The sequence below is a fragment of the Lynx canadensis genome, chromosome F1 (assembly GCF_007474595.2).
Source record: "Lynx canadensis isolate LIC74 chromosome F1, mLynCan4.pri.v2, whole genome shotgun sequence".
NCBI lineage: Eukaryota > Metazoa > Chordata > Mammalia > Carnivora > Felidae > Lynx > Lynx canadensis.
In genome coordinates, this window is record NC_044319.2 from 3,760,525 (window position 1) to 3,779,407 (window position 18,883).

General features: G+C 39.4%; 1 protein-coding gene across 1 annotated transcript in view; it reads left to right on the forward strand.

The window, feature by feature from the left end:
• SMYD3 (SET and MYND domain containing 3) overlaps window positions 1-18,883 on the forward strand; it is a 645,009-nt gene that overhangs the window by 134,125 nt on the left and 492,001 nt on the right. Inside the window, exon 2 of the mRNA XM_030301800.1 lies at window positions 9,595-9,658. Within this exon, the coding sequence (XP_030157660.1) occupies window positions 9,595-9,658 (64 nt within the window). The remainder of the gene's footprint in view (window positions 1-9,594; window positions 9,659-18,883) is intronic.

Sequence of the window (18,883 nt, forward strand, 5' to 3'; positions counted from 1 at the left end):
AGGAGGTGATACCATGTGCTGCTGCTGGTCTGCTTCTGTTGTAGCATCAGCAGTCCTTGAAGGCAAGAACTATGTCTTTTGATCCGTATTTCTCCAGAACTGTCACAGTCCATGGTACAAAGAGTCTTGAGTGATTTTATGGGCCCAGTGAAGTAAAGAGCAGCAACAACAGGAAGGATGTGGCACCCAAAAGATCTTTGTATTAGAAAAAAGATAATTAAAATTTCCCATTGAAAATACCATATAATTTTTAAAAACCATTTGAGTAATGACATTTCAAAAATTGTTTTCTTTTCCATTTTCTCTGGGGGAAAATGCATGAGATCATGTATTGCAGTTGGGATTCTCTCCGTTTAGTCAAGGTTGATCAGTTACAAATTTCCGTCTTCTAAAGCTTACCTAGAAAGAGTTAATTATCTTTTCTCTCCTGTGCTGCAGACTTTTCTCTACCAGCCTAATGAGGGGAGGGGGAACTTGATGCATTAAGATTTTCTCAGCCTTTCTTCTGACCTATGTAGAAAAATAAAAGCGTTCAATGCAACCTTATTATATCTGATTCTTTTTTTCTTTTGAGATAAGAGAAAAATGTATACAAGTTTTGTATTATTTGGGTCCAGGTGTTAACTTCTAGAACATTTAAAACTCATGTTGACCGACAGTTTCCCCAAAAGCACTAGTTTCATTGTTACATTGTATTCATATTTGGTTGCTTCTAAGCTAAGAAGTAATTACCATTTAATTACATACATGAATATTTCAGTAAATAACTTGTACTGTTTCTGTACTCTCTTCCAATAATGTAGAGTTAACTATATGAAGAACTTGAAAATAACTGAGAAAAACATTCTAAAGGTTTCTAAAATTCTGAATTTCTAGAATGGCTAAACTTTTAAAAATACTTCTGCTCAACACTGAAGTGTTTCAAATGATATCTAGGAACTTCTTTTGAGAGTTGCTTTAAAAACAAAATCTCTTAGGGGCGCCTGGGTGGCGCAGTCGGTTAAGTGTCCGACTTCAGCCAGGTCATGATCTCACGGTCCCTGAGTTCGAGCCCCACATCAGGCTCTGGGCTGATGGCTCAGAGCCTGGAGCCTGTTTCCGATTCTGTGTCTCCCTCTCTCTCTGCCCCTCCCCCGTTCATGCTCTGTCTCTCTCTGTCCCAAAAATAAATAAACGTTGAAAAAAAAACAAAAAAAAACCCCCGAAATCTCTTAAAGGAATAATAGTAATGTGATGGTACTAAGAAAAATTAGCTCTTTCTATGAATCAAGCACAATGTTGAGAGATTTACATATTTAATTCTCATTACAGCCAAGTAGTGTTGGTACTATTATTGTTCTCATTTTAGTCTCGTGGTTTAGAGGTATTAAATTGCTCAGCATCATACAGCTACTAGGTGGTAAACTAGAATTTGGTTCTAGGCCATATGGTTCCAGTGTCAAGGATTTAACCACTCTATTATATTCTCTTACAGTGTCTAGTTGAGAAATAATACAGACACAGTCTGTGGGAAATTAATTTACAAAGCATGCATCTAGTAAGAGATTAAACTCAATAAATTATTAAAAATTAAATTGAGGGGCACCTGGGTGGCTCAGTTAAGTGTCCAGTTCTTGATTTCGGCCCTGGTCATGACCTCATGGGTCATGGATTTGAGCCCTCATCAGGCTCCATGCTAGCCCTCCTCAAAATAAATAAACTTAAAAAACAACAGCAACAACAACTTCAAGTTTCATGTTGTTCTCCAAAAGAGAGAATGAGTTACTTGAGATTTCATGATGCTTATTTCCAGAGGACTTCAGGAAATTTGTAATTAAAAGTTAAACAAAGTAATAGACTTAATTATAAAATAGAAGGGCAAATTTTTAAGGCAGGCGGAAGGAGAAGATGCTGCTGGGCCTCTGAAATGAAGAGATTACTATAATTAGATAGTGAATTTGGCTTTTGGTTTTCTCACTGTTGAAGCTAAAATACAGTCACAGTGCTGTTGAGATTAATTTTTTTTTTAAGTTTCATTTTTTAATAAGAGGAAGATGATGGAGAATTCTTCCTTCGTGACACACTGTTTCCTGGAACCGAAATCAAGGTGACCATCTTTTGCCAGTTTGGAGACTTAGGTCCTAGTCTCTTGATGAAAATGTTGATCAGCTATCCTTATACCTTATTTGAAATTCTACCCATTGGTACTTTGATTTTCATGTTAATGCTGTGTGGTATTTATACTAACAATGCTTACCTGTTTAAAGGGTATTTGATTTCACCCTTTGGGCAAAATCAGATTTTTTCTTCTTTCTCATATTTTTATTACTTTGGATTTCAGGAAGACTTGGGGAAATTGAACACATCTCTTGACTTACCAGAGTCCTATTACCTGACTGGGCTGAGAGGTTTCCCGTTTAGGAACAGAGATGTTATTAGATCAAATCCCTCTTCAGTGCCTTTTGGTCACACCTTTCTTCAGTTTACCTTAAACTGCTTTGCCTTAAAAACCAGCTGTAAGTTACCAGTTCTTTGATGCGTATTTATTTTTGAGGGGGGGGGGAGGGGCAGAGAGAGAGGGAGACACAGAATCCAAAGCAGGCTCCAGGCTCCGAGCTGTCAGCACAGAGCCCGATGCAGGGCTCAAACTCATGAACCATGAGATCGTGACCTAAGTTGAAGTCAGTTGCTGTGTTTTTTTTTTTTTTTTTTTTTTTTTTTTTTTCCTCCGTAAGTGCTAATATGAGTTTAAATTGCTTGTGTTTTGCCCAGGAAGGATGGTGCCTGGGGATCATAGATTTATTGTTTTCTGAAATAATTGACCATTGCATTTTCTTGTTTTGTACTTTGAATATTAGAAGTCTGAAATAAAGTGATAAGGGATGTGGAAAAATGAATCCAAACCAATTCTGCTTTTCTGTGTTATGAGTCTGTATTACTTTGACCACATCTGCTACTTTGTACTAAAAAGTATTTGAGGAGCACCTGGTTGGCTCAGTTGCTTGAGCGTCCTACTCTGATTTCGACTCAGGTCATGATCTCATGGTTGTGATATCTAGCACCGCCTTGGGCTTTGCGCTGACAGCAGAGTGCGCTTGGGATTCTCTCTCTCCCTCTCTCTGCCCCTCCCCCACTCATTCTCTCTTTCTTGTTCTCTCTCTCTTTCTCTCTCCAAAATAAATAAACATTAAAAAAACCCCACTATTTGATAGTTAGGTGGACGGTGGATGAGAATCTCTAATTAAAAAAAAAAGCCTTTAGGCCCATACCAGCATAATTACCATCTGGAAACAAAAATGGAAGTTTCCTTTTCTGTATTATTATGAATATTTATGCCAAAGAGAATGCTTTCTGTTTAGCATTTTGCAGTGTATTTTATTTGGTCAGAGTAAAAGCAGTTGTACTACCCTTGGAGGGAATAGCATGACTTTTTATTTGGGATAATCTCCTTTTCATAGTGCAGAGTGGTAATTTGCTCCAGAAATTTCCATGGGGAAACAGGCAGGTACTTGGGTACATAACACTAACGTTTCTAATGAATCAGGAGTCTGAGATTTTGGAGATGTTTACAAACAAAGATTCTTTAAAGAAATATTATTTCTGTGGTCTCTTTTAAAAATTATATTTAGACTTCACTTATTTTGGGTTTTGCCTTTTAAACAAATGGAGCTCTTTATTCTAAAACAGTCCATATTCCTCATACTCCACAGAGCATCTTTTGTCCTGATTATGTGAAGAAATATTTTCATAGGAATTGTTACTGGAGAATCTTCCTTAAAACTTGTGTTCAGGGAGGGGTACTCCATCAGACATCCTGCGGTCAGCCCTCTTTTTTTAGCAAGCGTGAGTGGTGCCGGCAGGCTCTATCTGATGAAGTCTGCTCTTAGCTCACATTTCTTCTCAAAGCTCATAGTGATCAGCCTTGAAAAAGGACAGAAGTGTGCAAAAGATTGCTGGGCACGGATCTTTAGCCCAGAAGAGGCTGCAAAGACACATGCTGGGTCCTGGGTTGCTTCAGATCGTACAGGGCTGTGCTCCATCCAGATGAGTGGCTTCGGAGGCTGATGGGGTGGCCGGCCTTCCTTGCGGTGCCCGAACCGCCTGGCCAGCAGTGAGTGTGCGGGTGGCCGTTGAAGGAGAGCTTTGACTGCAAGGGACACCAGGAGACACTTGAGGGGTGGAGACATATTGTCTGTGTATGAATGTGTTGTGGATGCGTTGTTTTCTCTGCAGAGTTTAAAATGGATTCTGCAGCTGCCAGGGCTGGGGGAAATTTGAATCACTAGGATTTGTTTTCTATATCCTTCCCAGGAAACTTCTTTTCCTCCACCTGGCAACTGCCCATATTATTTTAGAGCAGAGGTTTGTTTGTTTTTTTGTGTTTTTTTTAATGTTTATTTATTTTTGAAAGAGAGAGAGACAAGGAGTGTGAGTGGGGGAGAGGCAGAGAGAGAGGAAGACACAGAATCGGAAGCAGGTTGTGCTGACAGCTGAGAGCCTGACACGGGGCTCGAACTCACAGACTTCGAGACCATGACCTGAGCCACCCAGGTGCCCCCTAGGGCAGAGTTTTAAACCCTTCGATAGTTTCCCCCCCTGCTGATAACCAAGGACAGAGAGACAGTCCCTTAAATATTACCCTAGTTGTTGGGATTTGAAGGAGCCACTTAATCTCATTTCTTCTTTGATTTTTTAGACACAGTGATTTCTCCTGTATCCATATACAACTTCTAGATTTGTATACTGGGGGAACAAGTAATTTTGTTCTGTTTTTATTTCCTTTCTACATTTCCTTTGCCTGTGCTGTTGGAGAAGCTAATTATGTCCCAGCCTTTACTTGGAAGAGAGGACTTAACTTGTTTTGCTCCATGAACCACTGTATTTGGGACACTGAGCTACCTGAGAATTTTCTCCGATTTGACACTGTGTCCTACAGCCTGTCACAGTTTGTATGAATGAGTAATAGGGGATTCCTTGTTGCTTTTTTTGTGGACATAGTTAAAGATAACACTGATTTTTGTGTAAAATAATTTTAATAGCTTCTCCTATTTGGGGTTAGAATGCTATTATTTCTCTCTTGAGTGGAGAGGGGAAAAGAGGTAAATTAATCATTTTCTGTTACTGATATGTTGCTAACCTATTTCCTTAGATTACTTTTCATTCAGAAAGTCCATTTGGACTTTGAGCTAATCATTTTGTAAACTGGATGTTTCTGTGATCTGAAAATTCTATATTCATCACTTTTCTGTGCCTCTGAGACTACCGTAATTCACCTAAAACGTGTACAACTTTTGTCATCTTCAAATTCAGTTAATATTTGTTACTGGCACAAGAGAAGCAGAATCAAATAATTTCAGTATTGGAAGGAAACTCCTCTAACTCATTCTCCTTTGCAGTGGTGGAATTTGCTTCACAGGATTCTGTTCTCAGCCTGAGCCCGAGAGAGAAGCGGGACCTCTTCCGGGGCTCAGTGGTTGTCTGATCAAACACACACCACTTTTCTCTTGGATTCATTTGACCTGTTTTTGAAACTTGAGAACTTGTTATTTGATATGTAACCCTGAACATTTAAATAACTCATGTTAAGGAATTTCTTCCACCCATCAAAACAACAATTAAATTATTTAGGTACTTAGAGTAATCTTGCTGTTCACTTTGCCAGCATTCTGTGAAAATTCATGAAAGCCTGTGGTTGGTAGCTATGGGAGGGAGAGGACACAGTTTTGCTTGCTAACCTGTTCATCGCTGATCTTCTGAGGTAGCTTGATTCTGCCCATTAATTTTTAAAATCAAGAAGAAACGCCTTATATAACTGGGGCTTTATATTTGCAAGTAACAGAAATTGCCTTTTTTTTAAAGTTTATTTATTTATCTTGAGAGACAGAGCAAGTTGGGGAGGGGCAGAGAGAGAGGGAGAGAGAGAGTCTTAAGCAGGCTCCACACTGTCAGCGCAGAGCCCGATTTGGGACTAGGACTCATGAACTGTGAGATCGTGACCTGAGCCAAAGTGGATGGCTTAACCGACTGAGCCCCCCAGGCGCCCCACCTCTGAATAACTTACACCAGAAAAGGGAGAGGAGGGAAAATCTGAGAAGTCGGGTCTGAGGAGGGCAGCACTCAGGGCAGTCCCAGTGACTTCCTCCTCTGGAAAATTCTTGCAGAAAGCATCCTGTCCCAGTTTTGGCTCCCATTGTCACATTGGCTGGACACACTGGGCGTCTTTTTGCCGCTTGGGGCTTCTTCTGTTTTCAGGCTTATTGGAGGCCCCGTGGCCTTCTTGGTTTTCTCCCACAAATACACTGACTTAAGTCTCAGAGCTGTTAGTGGTTTCCTCTGCCCAGTCACGTTTTGGGTTTGTTGTGATGTTTTCCTGGGTGGTGAGTGATACTCAGGTTGGCTCTCTAACTCGTGCTGTCATTTTGTTTATGGGGAGAGTTAAGGAGATTAGAAAATTATGTCACTGCTACCGTTCCTTCAGAATTTTCTCTTGTCTGTTTTTCAATCTACTGAATCTTGAGTTCCATTCCATTTTGTTTCCAATATTATTTGTTTGGAAACTTTCTCTTAAGTGATTTTGCAAGAAATTTGTTGATGTTATTTGTGCCTTTGGTTTTGCTCGTCCTCTTAGATCACTGTGTTCTATTTCGTATGTTGTATAATTTCCTGCTGATGCTGTCCTTAGTTTTGTGTTATTTTTAAAGTCTTGACTTACATGTTTAGCTCATTTATTTTCAGTTTTTTTAACATAAACATTTAAAGTTATAAATGTTCCTGTAAATAGTGTGTTCATTTTATCTCAGAAGTTTTGGTATTTTTCCATTATTTAATCAATTTTTGTGATGCCTGGCTGGTTCAGTAGAACATGTGACTCTTGATTTCAAGGGGAGTTCCATCCCCTATGACTTGGGTGTAGAACCTACTTAAAAAAAAAGTGTGTGTGTTTGTGTGTGTGTGTATACTCTAATTTCATTATAATTCTTTGATCCTTGAATTCTGTAAAAGCATGCTTTTAAATATTCATGCATATGATATTTCACTGGGTTTGTTTTTGTTACTGATTTCTAATTTAATTCCCTTATGGTTGGAGAAAATGATCTATATGATATTGATTCTTTGGGATTTTTGAGATTTGCTTTGCGGTTTACTTTGTGGGACCTTTTGTAAATGGTCAGTGGGTGCTGCACAGGAATATGTGAATGCACATTCATATAACAGGGATAAGGGTCTGTGTATTGCCTGAGATCGAATAAATTATTGAGCCCCTATTCTTTAAAATTTTTTTTTTAGTGTTTATTTATTTTAAAGGAGAGAGAGACAGTGTGTGAATGGGGGTGGGGCTTAACCAACAGAGCCACCCAGGTGCCCTGAACCCCTGTTCTTTATCTGCTTGGTTTTGAATTCCTGAAAAAGACTTTGTATCTTTTTATAGCAATAACTAATACTTATATGGTGTTTACTATATTCCAGGCACTATTTTAAGGGCCTTACAGGTATTAACTTATTGTGTCGGTCATTTTTCCCTCAGATCTGTTTCTTGTACTTCATATATTTTGAGACTGGGTACATTTGTCACTAGGTACCTAACACCTGGTGACTGGAGTCTCTTATCATTGAGTATTTACCTTATTTATCTCTAACAAGATCTTTAACTGTAAAGTGCTTTTCCCCCCCTGAAATTGGTGTAATTACATAGGCTTTTCCTTTAGTTAATATTTGCTTGGCATATCCATTTCATCCTCCTTTGTGGGTCCTTTTATTTGATGTGTGTCTCTTAACAGCTTATGGGTAGATTTTGGTTTTATCCAGTTTTACCCAAGAGCAGTAGTCCAGGGTGATAGTCATAGTAAGAGCTTGAAGGCCAGGTTGCTGGGCTTTGCATTGTTGCCTGGGATGTTGATATGTGACAGCCACAATTCTGTACTTGGGGATGGCAGGCATTTTGGCTTCCCTTTATTTAGATTTTAACCTCTGCCCTTGTTTTATGCTCCATGTCTGACCCTTGCTGTCCCAGAGATAAGTACCTGGTGTATTTAGGTTCTGATTCTCTTTAGGATTTTGTTTTTACCCTTTCAGTATCACCTGCCATGCACTGTATGGTGTGTCTTCTTAGTTTGCACTGTGTTTTTTTTATCTTTTGAAAAATGTATTGGTGTATCCCCAAAGTAGTCATAATAAGACTGTTTACTTATAGGACTATTTGAAATTAAGTATAAACTATAGATGTAAAAATCTTTGAATAGTACCAGGCCCATTAGAAGTGCTTGGAAGGATTTGTTTTTGTTTTGTCATTGATACTAAAATTACAGTTTGACTTTTTAATGCTCTTGGCTGCCCTGAAAGTATCCACAATCCTTCCTGCCTTTTATTTGTCACTATTAATTTTATCATCAGGTTCATTTATTTTTTATTTTATAATTCAACCTTTTCTTCATCTTTGCTTTTTTCTTATGCAGGTGATTTGGGGGAGATGTAACTTTGGAGCATCTCAATTCAGCATGTCTAAAGTAGTAACTGGATTTAATGGAATTTTAAAATCATTTTCCAGAGGAGGATATTCATAATTAAACTATATGATAGGTTAAGACGTATACATTTTTTTTATATTTGAAGAGTATAGGATACTTCCATTCCAAGTAGTTACGGGGACTGAATTCTCAATTTCATTTGGAGAGATTAAAATCTCTGTGAAGTAAAACTTCCGGTTTCAGTGGGAATCTCTGATTTTAACAGATTTTTTTTTTTTATTGAAAAGGACATTAGTGGTGGTGATGGTTGCACATCAAATGAATATACTTAATGCCATTTGCTAAAACACAAAATTCAACTGAGTAAACTTTAAATATCTTAATTGGCTTTATTCAGAAGTTCATGAATTGGGTGGGATCCAATGTAGCAGACAGAAGCAGCCCTGAGATGCTGTACAAAATGAAAGACTTCTGTGGGCAGAAGAGAGCAGTTACAAGGTGAAAAAATGAGTTGGTTACTGCAAGATCACTTTCATCAGGGGAGAGCAGCGGTCTATCAAGCGGATTACTTAACTAGTAATCTCTGATAGACTGCTTTAAGAATCCACTTTTGGGGGAGTCAAAACTATAGTTAAGTCTCAAACATGGTATGGTGGTAAGCATAAGTGACTCCATTTTGTGCCTCAAATTATCTTTTTTTTTTTTTTAATGTTTGTTTATTTGAGAGAAAAAGAGAGAGAGAGAGAGAGAGAGAGAGAGAGAGCAGGTGGGGGAGGGGCAGAGAGAGAGGGGAGCAGAGGATATGAACTGGGCTGTCAGCCCAGGTGGGGCTTGATCTTGCGAACCTGGAGATCATGACCTGAGCAGAAGTCAGGCACTTAACCGACTGAGCCACCCAGGCACCCCTTGAATTATCTTTTTAACACACTGAACTATACACGTAAAAATGTTTAACGTGTAAATTTTATATTATATACATTTCACCACTATTTTAAAAAAGAGTTATTACTATGTCCGTATCTCACATTGAGGATGAAAGATGATGCCCATCAGTGTGAAAATCTCAGTCTTAAGGGACCATACAAATGGGGTGAGCAGAACCTATCGGTGTCACTCATTTCCTAATGGGAATTTTTTTTTTTTTAAACAGGAAGGAAAAACTGATGCGATGCTCTCAATGCCGAGTTGCCAAATACTGCAGTGCCAAGTGCCAGGTAAGAATGCTCCGCTGTATGTAAATGATACCTTAAGTTCTCTGCCCTTTTTTTTTTTTTAATAATTTTTACAAAAAAATCTTAATTTATTTTTGAGAGAGAGAGAGAGAGAGGGGCGGGGGAGGAACACAGAGAGAGACACAGATCTGAAGCAGGCTCCAGAGTCTGAGCTGTCAGCACAGAGCCTGACCTGGGGCTGGAACTCATGAACCGGGAGTTCATGACCTGAGCTGAAGTTGGATGCTCAACATCCAACCACCCAGTGCGCCCCTTCAGTTCTCTGCTCTTAAAATTGTGCTCTGTGGTGCCTGTTGGCCTGTTTCTGTTTCTTTACAATCTTTGATTTATTTTAACTTATTTCCCTTCAATTTAAAAATTAATAGTTGTGTATGGTAAAAAATAATATATATGATATCTCTCTGTATACACTAAATACATAGTACACATACATCACACACAAAATGTTCACTCCTATCTCCTTGTCCTCCTGATCTCAATCCCAGTGCCCAGAGATAATCACTGTTAAGTTTCTTGTGTGCTTCGCTGCATTTTCTCACGCAAGCACATTCATATATTTATATTCTTTGTTAAAAAAAACAGATATGGGTGACTCTTGTGTGCCTTCATTCTCCTTTTTGTTTTATCATCTGTCTAGAGGAACTTTCGGTACCATCCCATTGATTCCCTTACATGAATGCACCATGGTCATAATTTCCTCAGTAAGGAATGCTTACATTATTTTCGATATTTGGTGTTGCCAGTAGTGGACCAAGCATCTTTTTGTGAACATTTCTGCTCACTTCCACCAATTAGTTGTAGGATAAATTCTTCCCAGTTGTATCGATTAGTAAAAGGATATACGATTTTGGATTTTTAAAGATATTGCCAAATTGCCTTCCTAGAGTTTAATTTACGGCAACTGACAGTCTATGAGAATACTGCCGTTAACGGCTTTGAAATTCTTTACAGGATGTATAATTAACATTCAACATAACCTTTTCTTCTAACCTTATGATTAATCATTTCATAAGAAATGTAATTATGCTGTAATGAATTGCATCATAATAAAAAGTCTAATTGGAGGTTTTGTGTCTGAGTCCCTTGCTCTCAACCTTCCACTCATCCTTTTTGTTTCTTATTTTGAGGTAGGGGTGTGTGTGTGTGTGTGTGTGCGCGCACGCACACACGTGAGTGGACACACACACGCACACACACACACACACACACCCAGAGTTCCTCTTTTCCTTTTTGACATCTAAGCCATGCTTATCTCAGGAATTTTTGTTCTATCATTCTGATTAGATATAGTTTTCTATTTCCTATCGTATTCACATTTTTTCCTGGCTTTTGTTGCGCTCTATCGTCAAGGAACACAAAACAAAAAATATAAAAATAGAAGGTTAGAAGTAAAACTTCCTTAATAGAAATAGGGAATGTAAAAACCAGTTGGATTATTTTCACTTCATTTGTAAAGCAAAAATTCTGTCACAGTTAGAAAGCTACCAGATTTATGTAAGATCGTTAGCAATAATAATAACAAAAACCAAAAACATGAAACAGGGCTGTGCTTTTTTTCTACAAGATAAATTTTAGATAGACTGTGTTGTAGTGATGTTATCTAGCTTACTCATGTGAAACTGAGCTACGTTTCAGGAAACTTTAAGTTAAGAAGACTATACTCTATATAGAACTGACGGACTACACGTTACTTGACACAAATCTTCTGATGAACTTCCTTTCTGATCTCAATGACCTAAACATTTACTTTTATTTCCCCCTGTTTTTATGAATTTTTTTTTCCTCTCCAATGCTACTTCCTCCTTTTGTAGTACACTCAAAGAAAAAAATCCATTATCTGATTAGAATGAGTAGAGGGAGTTTGGTGGGTGGGTATGTCATTTTGATTCATTATAGTGCATGTACTTTTACCACATATATTAGCTGTTTACTGTAGCATCAATAATAATGTCATCGTCAGATGTACTGTCGAAAGTAATGGGAAAAGAGCTAGTGAGGTGAAAGATATCATATATAAGCCAGCTAGTGCATGTGCTTGTATGTGTGTGGGGGATGGGGTGTGTGCACAGGTGGGTGGGAGTCAAAGATAGGCTGGAACATATGCATTTAAACTGCTCTGTTTAGCTCACCCTTCAGGTACAGAATTAAATGTAATTATTGTGGATTCCTACAAAGCAGCACAAAATTAAACTGACAAACTGAACTAGGAACAGTAATGAACAGGAGGCAGACGCCCTCGGAATGGAAATTGATATAGAGGATGTGAATTTGTAGCATAAAATCTATAATGTATTTACCCTGGAGGGACATAACTTTGCTTCATTAGCTTAGCATTTGATGTGTGGGGCCATGGCGCCCACGAGTTGTCTGAGAGAAGCTATTGAGGCATTCTAAGGTCTCATGTCCCTGGTGCCCATAAGGATGCTTTCAGTGTCATTGATTTTCACATTTCATCTTTCAACCGAAAAGTGAAGTAACAAGAGTGGAGGTTTCCTCCAACTTCCTTCCCCATTCCTACTTCCATCTTCCAGAGGTAATCTCTGTATGTTTGTTTTGTGAGTGGAGGATACACACTAAGCTGTCAGTCTGCACTTTGTCTATAGTGTACATACACACATATGCATTGACTGCTGTGTTCAGGACTGTTTCTGATCCTGGCCAGAGTATCTTGTCATCAGGGGCCTTGTATTCCTCTGCATCTGCCGTATTATGATGTGCCATATGATGCAATAGAGGGCTTATCTGTGGGAACCAGTCTTATTTCTATATTGTCATAACCAGAACGTCACAGAGGATTTTCAGGTCAAAGAGGACGAGCGGGCTAAGTTTTCTTTTAAAAAAGCATGCTCAAAATTTGTAATATTGTTAAAAACTAAACCAATTTCAAGTAAATTCACCAATTATTATTTTACCTCTGCTGGATTTAATTTGATTCATAGATATACATTTCTAATTGAAATAATTGCTGAATAAAATAAGCAGGGATACTGTATCAGACTGCAGTTTATATACTTTTAAAAGTACTATATTAGCAGAGAGAGGCTCTATTTTATGTTAATAATTATAGACCTGTTTAAAAATGTTAATCTTATTTGTGGGTTTACATTTTATGCTTAGTTACAGCATGATTTGATTCATTTTTGATGAATCTCCCGTTAGTCAACATTTAACAGGGTGATTTAAAAATTTTTTTTAAATGTTTTACTTATTTTTGAGAGAGAGGGAGAGAGACAGAGTATGAGCAGGGGAGGGGCGGAGAGAGAGGGAGACACAGAATCCATGAAGCAGGCTCCAGGCTCCGAGCCGTCAGCACAGAGACTGACATAAGGCTCGAACCTGTGAACCATGAAATCATGACTTGCACCAAAGTCAGATGCTTAACTGACTGAGCCACCCAGGCGCCCCTTAACAGGGTGATTTAATAAGTTGGAGTCTAGAATATTACACTCACTACTGGTAATAAGAAAGCCAAGCCCTTAGTTTATTTCACAAATAGTTCTGTGCCAGGCTTCAGACTGATAGGACGTGCACTGAGTGTTCTAGAGAAGTTGGCTTCATATCTAATTGTAAATAAAAAGAGAAAACTCTATAAAGGTTGAAATTATTTGTTCTTATTTAAGTTTTTGACATCTACAAATGTCTGGGGCCCTAAGCTGGTCTTTGCTCACTTTTCGTTGACTTGCTGGGTGATCCCATCCCCTTCCGCAGTGTCAGTCGGCATCTGTATATTAATCTTCCTTGAAACTCCCATCTCTAGCTTCAACCACCAGCCCCATACCTTACGGGGTATGTCTACTTTGATGGTGCACCCATATCTCAAATGCCCTATAGCCGGACCTGAGTGCACTTTCTTCGCCCAAACCTGCTTTTCTAGCCTCAGTGAGTAATTTCACCAAGCACCCAGCAGGCTGAGCATTCAGGGTCTTTGGCTCATATCCTTTCTTGGCCCCATGCCCAGTTAATCACCTTGTCCTGCTGATTTTACCACCTGAAGATCTAACTTGGCTCGCTTCTCTCTAGCTTCTCTACCACCACTTGTGTGCATGTCACTGTTAGCTCCCTCCTAAGTTGATTGCAGCCTCTGTGCTCCTGCCAGCTCTTTTTCTGTTTTCTACCCCGGAGCCAGAGTGACTGTTTTATTTCAGAGCATAAGCATGATCTGTCACCCAGCAGCAGAAAGCCCTGGCCGCTTCCTCAGGATGAAATTCAACTTTGTGGACTTTGCTACACTTTTACTTCTGGGCCTTCGGCTATATGAGTCCTTGGGCTTGGACCCAGACCTGCCCCCTATCTGCTGAACTCCTAGTACTTATCCTTTATGACCCAGGTTAAATGTCACTCCCTTCTTTCCTAAACTCCCGAGACCAGTTTGTGTCTCTCTTTTTTCACACAGAAATTATCTTAATTATTGGTTTAATTGCCTGTTTCTGCAGTTAGAAGGCCAGGTTCACTGTGGGGTGGGGGTGCTCCCTGCATTGTACTCTGCTGTACACGGAGTGTAAGTGGTCGAGCGAATGAATGAATACATTCATAAGTGATACTTGTTGGTTCAAATTAGATTTTAAAACATTACGTTATCTTTAATCTGTCCATAGTAATATCTCTTTACTTTTTTAGTTGTGATACAGTTGACGTATAACATTGTGTTAAGTTGTAGGTGTACAATGTAATGAGGTGATCTATGTGTCTATTGTGAAGTGAACATCACAATAAGTTTAGTTCACACCTATCATCATACATAATTATAATCTTTTTTATTGTGATGAGAACTTTTAAGATTTACCATCTTATCAAGTTTTAAATATACAATACAGTAATTATTAGCTATAGTCATCATCGTATGTATTACATGTTTGTACATTTTGACCACTTGCACTCATTTCCGTTACCCTGCAGTCCCTACCTCTGGCAACCACCTATCTGTTCTCTGTATCTGAGTTTGGTTCTTTTTAGATTCTACATATAAGTGAGATGGGGAAATACTTCTTGAGCCATCTATGTAGGCATTATTGATTCACCTCCTGCTCTGGTAGGTGAGGGAATTTAGCTCACCTACATCAGCACCTACTTCCTCTCCCTCTTCTTACATAATTGTCTGAGAACCTTCCATTCATCCAAAGTTTATCCAGTAGATACTTATTGAGTAGCTACTAGCTAGTCATTCTGGGTGTTGGGGTGGTGGGCAATTAGCAGTGACAAGTAAACATGATCCTGGCTTTCATAAAGTTCATATTATAGAGCGAGGAGACGAGAATACCAAATACCCACAATTAGATGAGTGAATATGATTTGGGTGAATCCGAGCTCCCCTTTGAATAGGTAATTACAGAAGGACTTCCTGTAGAGGTGACATTTGACCTGGGGTCTAATTGACAACAAAAGTAGCCAGCCATGGAAAGATCTAGAACAGATTTTTTTTTTTACATAAAAGGAACAGCAGATGTAAAGGAACTGAAGGAGGAACAAACTTCTCATGTTAGAGGAATAAAAAGGAGTTGGATAATGGTGGATAGACTTTGCGTCTGTCCAAACCCATAGAATGTACAACATCAAGTGTGAACTTGAATGTTCACTATGGACTTTGAGTGATAATGATGTGTCACTGTAGGTTCATCAGTTGTAAAAAATGCGCCATCTGGTGAGGATGTTGATAATATGTGCGGTGGTAGGAAGTGAATGGGCAGCCTCTGTACTGTTCTCTCAGTTTTGCTGTGAGCCTGAAACTGCTCTAAAAAAATTAAATCTTAAAAAAATACAGAAAAGAAAAGCAGCTGGATGTGAGGCTAGTGAGTTAAGATTTGAAGGACTTGATTATGGTTTTATCTGTTGATTTACTTAGCAAATATTAGTGTCAACACCAGAGTCAGTCCATCTTCCTTCCTTCCTTCCTTCCTTCCTTCCTTCCTTCCTTCCTTCCTTCCTTCCTTCCTTCCTTCCTTCCTCCTATATTTGTTTATTTTGAGAGAGAGAGAGAGTGAGAGCGTGCGAATGTGAGTGTGAATGGAGGAGGGGCAGAGAGAGAGGGAGAGAGATGATCCCAAGCAGGCTCTTGTCAGCTCAGAGCCTGACACAGGGCTTGATTTCAGGAACCAAGAGATCATGACCTGAGCCAAAATCAAGAGTCAGATGCTTAACTGACTGAGCCTCTGGGACCCCAACATCAGGACTTTCCTTCCTTCCTTCCTTCCTTCCTTCCTTCCTTCCTTCCTTCCTTCCTTCCTTCCTTCCTTCTCTCCTCTTTTCTCTTTTCTTTTCTTTTCTTTTCTTTTCTTCTTTTCCTTCCTTACTTCCTATCTATCTATCTATCTATCTATCTGTCTGTCTGTCTTTGTCTTTCTCTCTTTGATGTTTATTTATTTTGAAGGGGGAGAGAGAGCGAGTGAGCGCAGGTATGAGTGGGGGAGAGGCAGAGAGAGGAAGAGAGAGACTCCCAGGCAGGTTCTGTGCTATCAGCACAGAGCCTGATGTGCTCTGTCCCACGAACTGTGAGATTATGACCTGAACCGAAATCAAGAGTCAGATGCTTAACTGACTGAGCCACCCAGGCCTCAACACCAGGACTTTTCTCGGCTCTGGTACAATAGTATTAAAAAAGACACAGAAAGCCCTTGCCCAGTGAAGCTTACATTTTCCAGGTGAGACGTATAATAAGTTAATAAAGCAATATATAATATTATCTTTATATTATAAAATAAAGAAGGTAAGAGAAAATGAGAGTGATTGGGAGACTGTTTTGTGTGTGTGTATGTGTGTACACATACATATATACATATAATGTAAACATATCTATACATCAAATGGCTTTTGAGAGAGAGAGAGAGAGAGAGAGAGATATCGAGATATCTATACAGTTTATAAGGAGATCTGTCTATTTTGTCTGCCTACCGATCTATAATCTGTCTCTCCATCTGTCGATCTAAAACCTGTCAGGAGTGGCATTTGAGTCAAGTCCTGAAAGAAGTAATCAGGACATGCCAAGATTAGGAGAGAGTTTCAGCCTGGATGCACATCAAATGTAAAAGCAGGAATGAATATGCTGTGTTCAGGGAAGGACAAGAAGACCAGAGGTTGGACCAGAGGAGGCGACACAGAGAGTTGTAGGAGATAAGACTGGAGAGATGAGAGGTTCCAGGTTATGATAAGGCCTTTATATGCTATGGTTAAAAAATACACATTTTGTTCTGTATGTGATGGGCTGCTACTGTAGGGTTCTAAGGGGGGGAAGGAGGATCAATATTTATGGTGTGACTGAGATTTTAAAGGAAACTTTCTGACTGCTGTGGGGATAGGTTATAGGGTAAAGGTAGAGAATGGAAAAACTGTCAGTAGGTTATTATAGTAGTCTGGTCACCGTATGATGGTGGCTAGGACTGTAGTAATGGCAGCAAAGAGAATCAGTCAGATTTGGGGTATCTTTTGAAGGAAGCACTGACTGAATTTGCTCATGCATGCAGTCATTCATTCATTCATTCATTCAAATTGAGAACTCAGTATATGCAAGGCACTGATCTAGTCAAAAGCTTGGATGGCTTCAAGTAGAGTGGTAGCAGTGAGGTGGTAATGATTGGATTTGAGACATATTTTGAAGGTGTAGGTGAAAGTTTGCCAATAGGTTCGATGTCAGAAGTGAGGCAGAAAGAATAGTAACAGGTGACTTCTAAGTTTCCAGCCTGAACAACTTCGGATGAATGGTGGTGCCGTTTTGTGACTTATGGAAATCTGAGGGAAGAGCTGGTTCGGAGAGAAGTCTAGCCTACAGGTTTTGAGTTTGTGCCTGTTGAACACACGTGGAGATGTTGAATAGGCAGCTGGTATGCTTGTGTGGCGCTCAGAGGAGGGGCTGAAAAAAATAGAAGGGGAATGAATATAGGATAGAGAGGGAGAGAAGAATCAAGAAAGACTCCTTGGTTTTTGGCTTTAGTAACTGGTGAGATGATGACCCCATTTATGACATGGGGAAGACTGTATAAGAGACTCAGGTGGGGAAAATCTGCTTCGGCCATGTTGGTTTGGGATTAACTGTTATAATCTGTTAGGCTCAATTTCCCCTTCTTGCATTTATAACTTTAAACAATATGGGCAAGCCTTTATTTATGTTTAGTCAAGTATAGTAGTGTCCCCTTATCTGTGGTTTCCCTTTCTATATTTCAGCCGCAGCTCAGAAATACTAAATGGAAACTTCCAGAGGTAAACAGGTCATCAGTTTTAAACTGCATACTGTTCTGAGTGGTGTGGTGAAATCTCACGCTGTCCCAGCTGTTTCACTCCGTCCCACGTGGGACGTGAATCATCTCTTTGTCCAGCGGGTTCACATTGTCTACACTACCTGCCTGTTAGTCACAGATAGAGGGTTTGGTGCCATCCACAGTTTCAGGCATCCGCTGGAGTCTTCTAATGATCCCCCCTGGGTAAGGGGGATTTACTGTATAGATAGTATCTCTCGATTCCCTACTTTTAAAGGTGAAGATATTAGTATTCCCACTCATCCCTCTGTCTCTTATCATTCTGTGTCCAATAACTTGCCACCTATACCTTCACTTTTGTCAAGACTAATACTTATATTCTGTTCTGGGACACAAAGTTAAGTCTTATCTATTAATTGATTCTAAAGGTTCAAAATCCATAAGCACTTATAATAAGTGATTTTGAAAATACCACTGTATAGATTCATATTCAGTGAAGTTTCAAAGACTCACAGATTGATAATCTGACTGAAATTATATGGAAATGCAGAACACTTAAACTGAGTCTTTATGTAAAAGGAGAGCAAAGTTGGAGGATTTAGACCACCTGACTTGGAGATGTAATCTAAAGCCACAGTTATGAAGAGAATATAGTACTAGCATTAGGATTGATGTATAGAGCAATGAATAGAGTCCAGAAGAAATAGACGCTGTTCTGTTTTCTTTCATGTGATAGTCAGGTGCAGTCACAAGATGGAAAGCAGAAGCTCAGGAAAACAAAGTTTCTTATACTCCTAGGCCCTAGAACAGGAGGCATGGATTGCCATACAGGGCCACATGCAGAACCCTCACAGTAGTCAGAGGGAAGGTGGGAGCAGGGGGAAGCTGAGGCTGGAGCCTTTATTAGGCTTTCTGTGGGAAAGGCAAAGCAGAGCAGGCCAAACCAGTTAGGACTGCCTAGTTTGTATAATTCCTGAGGGTTTTGGATTATAGGCATGGTCTCTAGTTGCCTGGTACTTGGGTC